The 12970-nt window shown below is 42.0% G+C and overlaps 1 protein-coding gene across 2 annotated transcripts in view; it reads right to left on the reverse strand.

Annotated features, from left to right (window-relative positions):
• The window catches only part of LOC115056109 (NT-3 growth factor receptor-like), an 82028-nt gene that overhangs the window by 45356 nt on the left and 23702 nt on the right, over positions 1 to 12970 (reverse strand). For both annotated transcript variants that reach the window (XM_029522373.1, XM_029522374.1), the window contains exon 5: positions 154 to 308. In XM_029522373.1, the coding sequence (XP_029378233.1) occupies positions 154 to 308 (155 nt within the window). The remainder of the gene's footprint in view (positions 1 to 153; positions 309 to 12970) is intronic.

Consider the following 12970-nt stretch of genomic DNA (forward strand, 5'->3'; position numbering starts at 1 on the left):
AATACGTGTAAATTACTCTGCTGTAGAAAATAGTCAACAAATATATTTCCTCCTGGTTATATAAATAACCCCACATCTAAGGAACTCAGATATAAAGTTCTGGAAGGGCAGAGTTAAAATTGTCTATACCATGGGTCTGTGTGTGAGACTTACCACAGCTGCTTATGTTCATGTCATGGAGTAGTATCTTCCTGTAGTCATCAGCACAGTATAACTGTTGGCTGCTTAAACTTGCTTCCCCTCTCTGTTGCCATAGCTGCAGCCAGCGGATCTCACAGCCACAGTCAAACACCACGTCTTCCAAATGACTGGAGAGAGGGAGGGAGAAAGAGAAAGCAATTTAGATTTTTTTGAAAGCAACTTTATTACATCTATTTAAAAATGATCAGTTCACATTCTTTGGTCACATAAAAAATAGACATAGACACACAAAAACAGATCAGACCTGCTGACCTGAAAATACAAGCTGATTCTCCAGGGCAGAACACAGAACAAGTCCATGAGTTCAGATCAGTATGAACTGATGTAAGTCCCGAATCTCTTGATAGCATAGTCAACCAGGACTCTGGCTTTTAGCGTCTAGGGACTGCGGTGCCGGTGACCCCTGTTTCCACCCAGGGGGTCAGTGTGGACATTGTAAGGAGTACACATTGACAATAAACTGGACTGGGCTAAGAACACTGACGCCCTCCACAGGAAGGGCCAGAGTCGCTTGCATTTTCTGAGGCGGCTGAGGTCCTTCAACATCTGCAGGACTATGATCAGCATGTTCTACGAGTCTGTGGTAGCCAGTGGTATCCTGTATCCTGTGGTGTGGTGGGGCAGCAGGATGAGGGCAGCTGACAACAACAGACTGAATAGACTGATCCGTAGAGCCAGTGACATTGTGGGAGTGAAGCTGGTCCCTCTGATGGAGGTGTCTGAGAGGAGGATGCTGTCCAAGCTTGTGAGTCATCTTGGACAATGTGTCCAACCCACTCCTCGATGTGCTGGCTAGTTCAGGGGTGGGCAAACTTTTTGACTTGCGGGCCACAATGGGTTCTAAAATTTGACAGAGGGGCCGGGCCAGGAGCATTTGGACACAAAATGTAATTTATCAAAACTGGAGATTGCGTCTGTTTTGTATACATTTCAATTGACGGTGCAAAGTTAAAGAAATCAACATTTACTGGAAAAAGATCAATGGAATCACTTTCAACATTCAAAACATATTATTACCCAACGAAATAGTCAAGCTCAATAATTTCTAATTGTTTTAAACCCCGCAAAATCATGGACGGATTGTCCTGAGAGATAGACTGTATCAAATATCCTGCTTGCAGCAGAAACTAGAAAGAAAACTAGAATTGAGAGCGATGTGAGGCGTGTTAATTAAGCTACTGTACCGCTGCTGTGCAGACATACAGACGTTGATCGGACTTCAGTGAAAAAATATTTTGTTGTCCACTCCTTTTTAAACACTCGGCACTCAGTGTCCACTTTTCTTTTCTTTGATCTGCTCATTTTTACCGAAGGGCGGAAATGGCAGCGGGAAAGTTACACTCCAACAAAGGTCAATGTTTCTAGACTAATAACTATTGGGGAAATGAGGGTATTGCAGGGGAAAGGGTGAAAAAGGGAAATGAATGAGACTTTTAAACATCCATGGGTTTTTACTATAATTTTAATCAAGTTCGACGGGCCGTAGTTTGCCCATGTCTGGGCTAGTTACAGGAGTACATTCAGTACAAGGTTGATTACACCAAAATGCACAACAGAGCATCGCAGGAAATCATTCCTGCCTGTGGCCATCAGACGATACAACTCATCACTCTCATTGTCAGTGGCAGAGCCTATGGCTACCGAGAGACTCAGCTGCAGAATGAGCACCCCAAACACAGACTAGTCCAGGATCCAAAAACTTTACTGAAGAGCAGGCAGGGTCAAACACACGAAGGCAGTCCGAAAAATCAGGCAAACAAATCCAAAAAAAAAACCATAACAAAACAAAACAGGTCATACACTGAGGATCCACAAAGAATAAACGCGAGAGAGCAAAGCACACAGTGATAACACTGTATCTGAAGCCCAGAATGAAGGTTTGAAGAAATAAAACTTCTCCTGCCTTCCAGAGAAGATTGTCCAACAGGGAGAACAGGAGGCTGAGTTGGGGACACTAAGCGAAACAGTATCCACAGCACCACAGAAGGGGAATCAGTTTGAGGTGGAAGGATTGAGGATGGAAATGGAGGCGTTAACTACTAAAATCTTGGTGACTGGAGGTTTGTACAGACTCAGGCTGGACCTTCTTACCTGAGACCAGCTCTGTTCCTGCCAAGCAGGAGTAGCTCAGGTGTCCTCCACTGACCAGCGGCTCCCGCAGCAGCCAGAAAAGAGAGTCATAGTGAGCTTTCTGTATCAGCAGCAGCTTTCAGAAAAGAGAGTGAAGAGTCCTTGGTAAAAAGCAGACAGGGCGTGAAACCTCTCAATCTTAAAATCCATTAAAAACAAAGAGTCCTTTAGTCCCAGACAAATGACACACCGCAGGACCAGCTGATCCAGAGGACTCCACACCAGGTCCTTCGGTCCACACAGCAGTCTCCGGATAAACTGGAGCCTGAATCCAGCACACCTGATTGCCAAACACACCAGTCAATTTCCATCTTCCTTGGGGAGAAACAGGAGCGCCTGGTTCCTGAAGTTCCTCCATGTCCAAGGGGGCATCTAGCTGTAAGATGGACGCTTTTCGAGAGGTGGGATGTTTCAGATATTTTTTTTTGCTGGAGTTGCCAGCATCAGTGTTGGGTTAGGGTTAGTGAATGGGTGCTTCACAGTTATTCCTTTCTCTACCACCTGTTCAACCATCCTGCCCTCATCCACGAACATCACCACCATGCTGTTCATCTGAGGGGCTGACTTGATACTGTTGCATCCTTTGGCATTATTATTTTTAGGGGCCCAAGCGCTCGACAGTGCAAGAGCCCTCTTGCGTCTCTTTGAGTTATTATTCGCCTTCCGTCATTTTAATGGCCCTTTTGGGGATTTAAACATACCCCAAAACTCGTGAAAACAAGACACCCTTGCATCAGTACATATTCTTCGACAGTCACTGCCTAGCTTTATCAAGTGGTGTATTCCAGTTATGTCTGTAGTAGATGAAGTACACAATGAAACCAATGGGAAATGGACCAAACTTGAATCTCTTGCACAGGTTGTCATGTCATGCAGTGGCTTTGGATGTGCATTATATATCTCTTGCTGTATTGTCTTCTTTGCCCCTGTACGGTTCCTCATGAGGGAGTTAGCTTCAGAGTCTGAAGCTAAAATTATAAAATGCAGACACCATATCAAAAAGTTGATAGGTTCCCATGAACCTATTGTAGGTGTCAATGACGGCTGGTATGAGAACCATGATGTGGGTTTTGGCTTTCCAATCCCAACGCTTCACAGATCCCAGTGGTTCAATGCCAACAAAAGAAGAAAGCAGGTTCACAGCTTTGCTGTCATACCATCTCATTATGATGTTTTCTTCCTGGTTTACCTTCCTGACCTTCTTTTCCTTCTGTCTTGACTTCAGATCTTTCTCCTCTATCAGTTGGCATGTATGAAGTAGATTCCTGAATGTTTCAAATGCTCCTGGAACTGATGTAAAATGTCTGCAAAAATGTTCTGATTTTTCTCCTGCTGGAAGGATTGAGGTCATTTTTAGGACAACAGCTCCCATAGTACCAACATGCCGGGATTTTCTGCCCCTTGGCAAACAGTCAAGATGTCTTCAGATTCTTCATCAGCACATCCCACAAATTCAAGAGTTGGAGGTTCAAACTCTTTTCCACTGATACTACTTCTTTTTTACTTTGCCCCTTGCCATCTGCTTTGGTGTTGTGTCCACTTCTGGGACTTCTAGACTTGTCTGGTTGATACTCATCATCTGAGCCTCCCTTATCATCAATACTACCAGCATTTTCCTCTGTCCTTCCAGGACGAGTCCAGTCCTCATCATTACCACGATCATCATCTTTTAATTTAAACAATACGTTTACTTAAATGATAACAAGACTGTATATTACTTGATTATATATGTAATGCATGATGTGCAAAAAAAAAAAAAAAAAACAATTTACTCATTTGGAGACAAATTACCTTATCTACCTGTTGTGTCAAATTGATACACACTTTTTCAACACAGTTTTACTCAAAAAAAAAAATTGTCATTGAAATATTAAGTAATTTCACTTTGCATCAATCATTGAACTGCTTCTATTGATGATTCAATAAAGATTTTAATGTTTTTCTTATTTTAATAATTTCAATGTTGGTGAAGTTCTTTTCCAAATATCACCTGTGTCTCGTCCCTGATGAGAGGAGCTCTTGCAGTGGCTATGGACAACACTCAGATAAACAAATTACTGACCCCTGGGGTATTATCCATGCATGGCATGTTTCTGATTATATATATCAGGTTTTTCAAGAATACCCCACTGATTGTGTAGAGGTCTTGAAAGCTCATGTATCACATATGATACGTTTGCCGTTATAGGGTTAAACACCATTGGAAACACACCATCTGGGCCAGCTGCCTTCACAGTAGACAGTTTCCCAAGTTCCAACCTCACCCCTGTTACAGTGATGGATGGTGGAGGAAGCACAGAAGGCAGAAGGGACACAGCTGTAGCAGTGGAGATGCACACAGATGGACAGTAGAAGTAGCAGCAGTGGAAGTAGACAGACATGGGGTTGGTGTTGCAACAGTGCCAAATCGTTTGAAGAACTGGTTGAGTTTGTTGGCTCCATCCATTAATCACCTCTTTTTTTGTTGTAGCCAGTAATGGTATTGATTCTTTCCCACACCTCATAAATGTTTCCATCATGTAAAGTCCTCTTTAATTTATTTCTGTATTTTACTTTTGCCTTTATTAATTTCCTTTTCAAGTAGTGTGGCACCCGTTTCATTTGTTCTAATTCTAAAATCCTCTTTTTTCTGGTTGAGGATTGCCTCGATGTGGCTTGTGATCTAGGGTTTATTATTTGAGAAACTGGATACAGCCTTTGTAGGTGTGAGTGTCCTTACAAAAGTGGATGTACAATCAACAAGACTGGTGATGTCCATGCTGTTCCCATCATTTTCCAGCAGCATATTCCAATCTGTGCAATCAAAACAGTTCCTCAGAGCCTCACTCACCTCATGTGTCCATTTCCTGACTCTGCGAGTAGTTATAAGATGCCACATTACTCAGGGTTTATAACAGGTCTGCAAAAGAACCTGGTTGTGACTTGAGCTAGCTTGTTAAGGTAAGACAGTATTTCTATAGGCTTCTTTACAATTGGAATAAAGCAGATAAAGTGTTTTATTTTCTCTGGTAGGACCATTAAACTGTGCAAATCCAGTCAGTTGGGATGAGAAAGAAACTTCATTGAAGTCTCCAGATAGCACGAACATAGCTATACGAACATATACTAAAATAGCTGGAATAGCAATAGCTCATACAAAACACAAATTAGCGTTATATGTAGATGACGCTATTGTGTTCATCTCACAACTTAGTAGAACTGTGCCTATGTTGCTGAAGTTAATAAAAACATTTGGTGGCTTCTCAGGATATATTAAGATACTATATCTATTTCAGAATATTCCACTGCCTACACCAGATGGTTTCTTAAAGAAAATTTAAATTATTTACTGGTTTTATATGGCAAAACAAAAAAGCTAGAATTAGACTATCCTTGTTACACCTACCACATAGTAATGGAGGTTTAAAGTGTCCAAATATAAAATGGTATATTTGGGCAGTACAACTAGGGACTATTAAATTTTGTTTCTCAACAAGGAATGTTCCACAGTGGAAAGAGATGGAATCAGAATGTTTGCGTTTGCCCCTACCACTGTATTTTTATTCTGATATATTGCCAAATTTGATAAAACAAACCACTAACCTAATTGTCAAATTGGAAAATTTAAAATCCAGTTGTGTTTGTTCCAGTCTATTGTCAACCTTGTCTTTACTCTGAGACCTGGTCTAAATTCAATGTTCTCTGAGTTTTTATCACAGTTAGTCCTCTGTATCGATAAAATCATGGGAGTGGATGATTTCAATATTAATTTAGTTATTGTTAGGCCCCATCGAGCAATCTGTCAGTCCTCATGTCCTGTCAAGTTCCTGCCTTTGGGATTACCATAATGTGTTCCACCTATGTCTTATTGTCACCCTACCCTGCGTATATTGTGTATATTTGTGTGTTTTTCTTCTCTTCTGTGCCAGATTCTCTAGTTCGTTTGCAATGCGTGTTCAAGCAATCCTTCCTTGTGTTTCCTAGTGTGAGTTTTATGTATTGACCTTAAGCTGTCGTAGATTACTGAGTTTTACTAAACGATTTTGATCCCTATCCCTGAGGGTTTTGACTTGACTTTTGGTTTTGACTTTGGATTGTTATAAACAGCCTGTTTGTTATAAACTGTCACACCACTTGTTTCCATCTCTGCATCAAGGGTCCTTCGGTCCAGTCTGTTCTCACAGTTGTTTCCACTGACAGCCTTAGTTTTGCATTTAATTAATTGTAAGATTCAGATTGTAAGATTTTCCCAACATCTGAAAACTGTTTCAATACCTTTCATCTTGTTTTAACATATGGCCCTGATATTAACAAGTTAATAAAACCATCTTCCCTGCGATGATTACCGAATAACATTTGCTTGAAAAATTAAGTGTGATTTTACCTGTCTAAAGCAGTGGTGGGACCATGGGAAGACTTGGATTAAACTGTTATGTCAGCAGCAGTGGTGGACATAGCAAATTAAATTTACCTAAGTACTGTACTTAATTACAGTTTTTGAGTATCTGCACTTCACTTCGTGATTTATTTTTTGGAAACTTACTACTTTTACTCCACTAAATTTGAAAGGCAAATGTTGTACTTTTGACTCCACTGCATTTGCGTTATAGAATTCCATAAACTCTGTTCATGAGCATATCTTGTGTTCATGTTCAAGTGGTGTTGCCATAACTGTCCTTTTGCATGTGCCACTCAGTTCGGGTGGTGAGCTCGCAGGTAACATTTAAATGTGTAGTGAAGAGAATTTTGGTTCTTTTGGCTCAGCTCACTAAAAAGAGCCATCTCTTTCTTAGATTTTTTTGTTGCTAAAAATTATTACAAAATAATGTAAAATTATGTTTATTTATATATTTAACAACCTGAACTTGAAACATAATGATATAGGTAATAAATTATAAAGAACCCAAAGATCCAACTGAATTATAAAAAAAGTCCAATGACAACATAGACAAGTAAAAAGAATTATACAACAGAATATAAATTAAAATATGCACGACAAAAAGAAAACACAGGGTGTCTATGTCTGTGGTGGGACAAGTTGGGGGGCACTGTTTTTAATCTGTTTTCACTGGGTTTTGACACTGTTCAGTGCTGCCCTGGAAGGGAACACGAGGCTGCAGGTGCACGGTTGGTGGTTGGTTGGTGGAGAAGTGGGGGAGGCGGTTCTCACACAGGTGAAAGGAAGCATAAGGAAGAGCGGGTGGAGGAGAGACAAGGAAGAGTGTGACAGCACAATGACAGAGCAGAGATCAGGATTCAGCCTACAGCTGGAACAAAGGGATCAGAGCTGTGAAGCGGGCCATACAGACAGTGCTGGTCAGTTGCAGGATTTAGGAGAGACGCACTGTGGGAAATGCAGAGGCGTAGAAGCCAGCTTCACCCCTCCTCCGAGCTAAGTACCGCTTTTATTCTACTCCCCTTATTATCACTTACTGTATAGATTGGAAGACGGAAGGAACCCTGTGGTTTTGCTTATTTTAATTCTTTGAACTTTATTTGCATGCAGTTTTGTTTTTCTTGTGTTGTTTCCACTGTTCTTCTGCTATTATTTCCTAATTCACTCGAGTAATCAGGCAGAAAATTATTTTCACACCAACACTAGGTTTTAGAAGTCAATATCTCCCCTTTCTCCAAAGTTTATAACCGTTTCTGTTCCTCTGCTAATCAAACTACCCGATTAGCAATGTCCTCTAGCTCTCTGTCTCCACTCTCTGTTCCTCCTTCTCCTCCTCCTCTCCTCTCCTGTTCTCTGTGCCTCATGTGTAGTTATTCTTCTGCCTCCTTTTATGATAGCACCTCTTGTCATAGATGTAGGATGATGGTAGAAATGGAGGCGAAGATTAATGAGTTAGAATCCCGGCTCCGCACTTTAGCTAGCCCAACTTATGCTAGTGTAGTTAGCCCCCCCCCGTAGCCGGTGCGGACCAACCTAGACGAGCTCATACGGCAGCTAAGATAGTTTCCTCCCCCCCAGTGGCTCCCGAGCAGCCGGGATCTAGTCAGGGCGGCTGGGTGACTGTCCGAGACAAGAGGCATAGTCGTAGGCAGCAGCCCCCGGCTCACCACCGACCAGTTCACGTTTCCAACAGGTTCTCCCCTCTCAGCGACACACCCGCTGAAAAGCCGACTCTAGTGATTGGTGATTCTATTCTGAGGAACGTGAAGTTAGCGACACCGGCGGCCATAGTGAAGTGTATCCCGGGGGCCAGAGCAGGCGACATCCAGTCTTATCTGAAACTGCTGGCTAAGGGTAAACGTAAATATGCTAGTATTGTAGTTCACGTCGGCAGTAACGACACCCGACTTCGCCAGTCGGAAGTCACAAAAATGAATGTGGAATCGGTGTGTACTTTTGCTAAAACGATGTCGAACACTGTAGTTTTCTCCGGCCCCCTCCCCAATCGGACCAGTGATGACATATACAGCCGCATGTCGTCATTTAACCGCTGGCTGTCGAGGTGGTGTCCCGAAAACAACGTGGGCTACATAGATAACTGGAAGTCTTTCTGGGGGAGACCTGGTCTAATTAGGAGAGATGGTGTCCATCCCACCGTGGACGGGGCCGCTCTCATTTCTAGAAATATGGCCGATTTTATTAGAAATCCAAAACCCTGACAATCCCGGGTCGAGACCAGGAGGCAGAGCCGCAGTTTAACACGCTCCTCTGCGCCTCAGTCAGAGCGGTCATCTGCCGAGAATAGAATAGAGTCTCTGTCTATGTTTAGGTCTATAGAAAATGTGTCTGTCCCCCGACGACCTAAATTTAGAAAAGTTAATAAACTCAAATTAAACAAAAGAGGAGCTAAAAACAAAAACCTAACTGTAATTAAAACAGCCACAAACTTAGTCTCAAATAACACTGCGATCAAATGTGGACTGTTGAACATTCGATCATTATCATCAAAATCTCTACTAGTTAACGATCTCATAGCTGATCACCATATTGATTTATTTTGTATAACTGAAACGTGGCTGCAGCAGGATGAGTATGTTAGCATTAATGAAGCTACACCCCCAACTCATGTTAACTTTCATATCCCTCGTACCACAGGTCGAGGAGGTGGGGTGGCTGCAATATTTCAGTCAAGCCTATTAATCAACCCCAGACCAAAATCTGGCTGCAGGTCTTTTGAAAGCCTCACTCTTTGTCTCTCCCACTCGGACTGGAAAGGTGAAAAACCAGTTCTGTTAGTTACAGTATACCGTCCACCTGGTCCGTACTCAGAATTCCTATCAGAGTTTTCTGAGTTTATATCAGAGTTAGTACTTAGTACAGATAAAATCATTATTCTGGGAGATTTCAATATACATGTTGATGTAGAAAGCGACAGCCTTAGTTCTGGGTTTCTTTCCCTACTAGACTCAATTGGCTTTTCCCAGCATGTGAATGAACCCACTCACTTCTACAATCATATCCTTGATCTTGTTCTAACTTATGGCATTGAAATTGACAAGCTAACAATTCTTCCCCAAAATTCTCTCCTGTCTGACCATTACCTTATTACATTTGAGTTTACTTTAATGGGCTCCACAGCATTGAGGAATAAATTCAGCTATAGAAGATGTTTATCTGAAGCTGCTGTGGCTAAATTTAAAGAGAACATTTGGTCATCATTCCCAACAATGCCATATCTAAATCTAAATTTAAATGAGGATTTCTCCCATACGCAGGTTGATGACCTTGTGACTAGCACTATGGCCACACTGCGTTCGAATCTTGATAATGCTGCCCCTCTCAAAAAGAAAGTATTCAATCTGAGGAGGATGGCTCCCTGGTATAGTTACCAAATCCGTACCTTAAAGCAGACATCAAGGAATTTAGAAAGAAACTGGCGTTCCAGTAAGTCAGAAGAGTCTCACAGAGCCTGGAAAGACAGCCTAAAAACGTATAAAAAAGCTCTCCGCAGTGCTAGAAGTTCATATTACTCAGCACTCATAGAAGAAAACAAAAACAACCCCAGGTTTCTCTTCAGCACTGTAGCCAGGCTGACAGAGAGCCATAGCTCAGTTGAACCAGTGATCCCCTTAGCTCTAAGCAGTAATGATTTTATTAGTTTTTTTTCAGACAAAATTCTCACGATCAGAGAAAGAATTTATCAGCTCTTGCCTACGTTAGATAAAAATCCCCTTCTGAAGACGGCAACTGCTGAATCAGCTGTGGCGCCTCTTTTACATCTGGAATCATTCTCACCTCTAAATCTCTCAGAGCTAGCTTCTATAGTTTCATCATCCAGACCGTCAACCTGTCTATTAGACCCAGTACCAACTAGCCTCTTTAAAGAGATCTTTTATGTAATTGAGCCGTTTATTCTAGATTTGGTTAATCTGACTTTATTTCTGGGTTATGTACCTCAGGCACTTAAGACTGCGGTCATCAAACCCCAGCTTAAAAAGCCTAATCTTGATCCAGATGTTTTGGCAAACTATAGACCCATATCGAACCTTCCATTTATTTCTAAAATCATTGAGAAAGCTGTAGCAAAACAACTACACGAGCATCTGGATGGGAACAGTTTGTTTGAAGAGTTTCAGTCAGGATTTAGAGCCCATCATAGCACAGAAACAGCGCTGGTTAAAGTCTCCAATGACATTCTAATGGCCTCAGACAATGGATCAGCCTCCATACTTCTCCTTCTAGATCTTAGTGCTGCATTCGACACCATAGATCATAATATTTTACTACAGAGACTGGAACATGAAATTGGAATTAAAGGAACTGCACTAAAGTGGTTCAAATCCTACTTATCAGATCTTATCAGATTTGATCTTATCAAACTTATCAGTTTGTTCATGTAAACAACAGCTCCTCCTCATGTACTGTAGTCAGTCATGGAGTCCCGCAGGGTTCGGTACTTGGACCAATCCTCTTTACGCTTTATCTGCTTCCTCTAGGCAACATTATCAGGAAACACAGCATCAATTTCCACTGCTACGCAGACGATACTCAGCTGTACCTATCAATGAAGCCAAATGAAGTCAGTCTTGAAGACATAAAAGTCTGGATGACTGGAAATTTTTTACTTCTCAACTCTGACAAAACAGAAGTTATTGTACTCGGTCCTAAGCACCTCAGAAAAATACTATCTAATCATCTCATCAGTTTGGACGGCATTACTTTGGCCTCCAGCTCCACTGTAAGAAACCTTGGAGTAATTTTTGACCAGGACATGTCCTTTGTCCCTCACATAAAACAAGTTAGTCGGGCAGCTTTCTTCCACCTGAGAAACATTAGGAAAATCAGAAACATCCTCTCTCAGGATGATGCAGAAAAACTAGTCCATGCATTTGTAATTTCTAGGCTGGACTACTGTAACTCATTACTATCTGCATGTCCAAACAAATCTCTAAAAGGCCTTCAGTTAATTCAGAACGCTGCTGCACGAATATTAACAGGAACTAGGAAAAGAGATCACATCTCTCCCGTGTTAGCTGCTCTTCATTGGCTGCCAGTAAAATATAGAGTAGAATTCAAAATCCTTCTTTTAACATATAAAGCTCTTAATGGCCAAGCTCCATCGTATCTCAGAGAGCTCATAGTTCCTTACTGTCCTAGCAGGCCACTCCGCTCTCTAGATGGAGGTTAACTTGTGGTTCCTAGAGTCTCCAAGAGTAAATCTGGAGGCAGATCGTTCAGTTATCAGGCTCCTCTTCTATGGAACCAACTCCCAGCATCGGTCCAGGGGGCGGACTCTTTAGTAACTTTCAAGACCAGGCTTAAAACTTTCCTGTATGACAGAGCGTACAGTTAAAAAGTCCTCTACTCTTTAGGTATGCTGCTATAGGCCTAGGCTGCTGGGGGAAGGACTGAGCTTCTCTCTCTCTCTCTCTCTCTCTCTCTCTCTCTCTCTCTCTCTCTCTTGCTCTCTGTCTCTCCCTGTCACCCTCTCTCTCTCTTTCTCTCTAACTCCCTCCTTGCATGCGCTGATAAAAACCATCCTTCTTAAAAAAAAAAACAAAAAAAACAAAAAAAACAAAACAGTTTCACCCAGTTCTAAGCATATATACTGCATTTACTAACCATGTTCTGCCAAAGTCTCTGTCTCTCCCAGTTCCTCTCCTCTCTCTCCCTGTCCTCATCCTGCAGGTGGTGACTCATCTCCATCCCATGTTCCTGCAACACCTGCTGGTCCCATATAGCATGAATTCTGTATTACAGCTCAACTCCATGAACTTCATGCAACAACATGTTCCTGCCTACACCCCCCCCCCCTCCAATGCCTGCCTGCCTGTCTCTCTCTCTCTCTCTCTCTCTCTCTCTCTCAACCCAACCGGTCGAGGCAGATGGCCGCCCCCCCTGAGCCTGGTTTCTGCCTCTTAAAGGAAGTTTTTCCTTGCCACTGTTGCCAAGTGCTTGCTCATCGGGGGATCTGTTGGGTCTCTTTAAATAAATGTATAAAGAGTTTGGTCTAGACCTGCTCTATATGTAAAGTGCCTTGATGTAACTTTGTTATGATTTGGCGCTATACAAATAAATCTGATTTGATTTGATTTGATTTGATTTTGGTATGCTTTTGCTTTATTTTCTTTTTAGTTGGAGGTGGCACAGCGGGCTGACACACGTGTACCAGGAGGAGAGAGACAATTACAAGGAGACTGGAGTTGAACTGTTATCTGGACTGCGTTCTTTTTATTGCGTGTGTGTGTGTGTGTGTGTGTGTAT

The sequence above is a fragment of the Echeneis naucrates genome, chromosome 16 (assembly GCF_900963305.1).
Source record: "Echeneis naucrates chromosome 16, fEcheNa1.1, whole genome shotgun sequence".
Lineage (NCBI taxonomy): Eukaryota > Metazoa > Chordata > Actinopteri > Carangiformes > Echeneidae > Echeneis > Echeneis naucrates.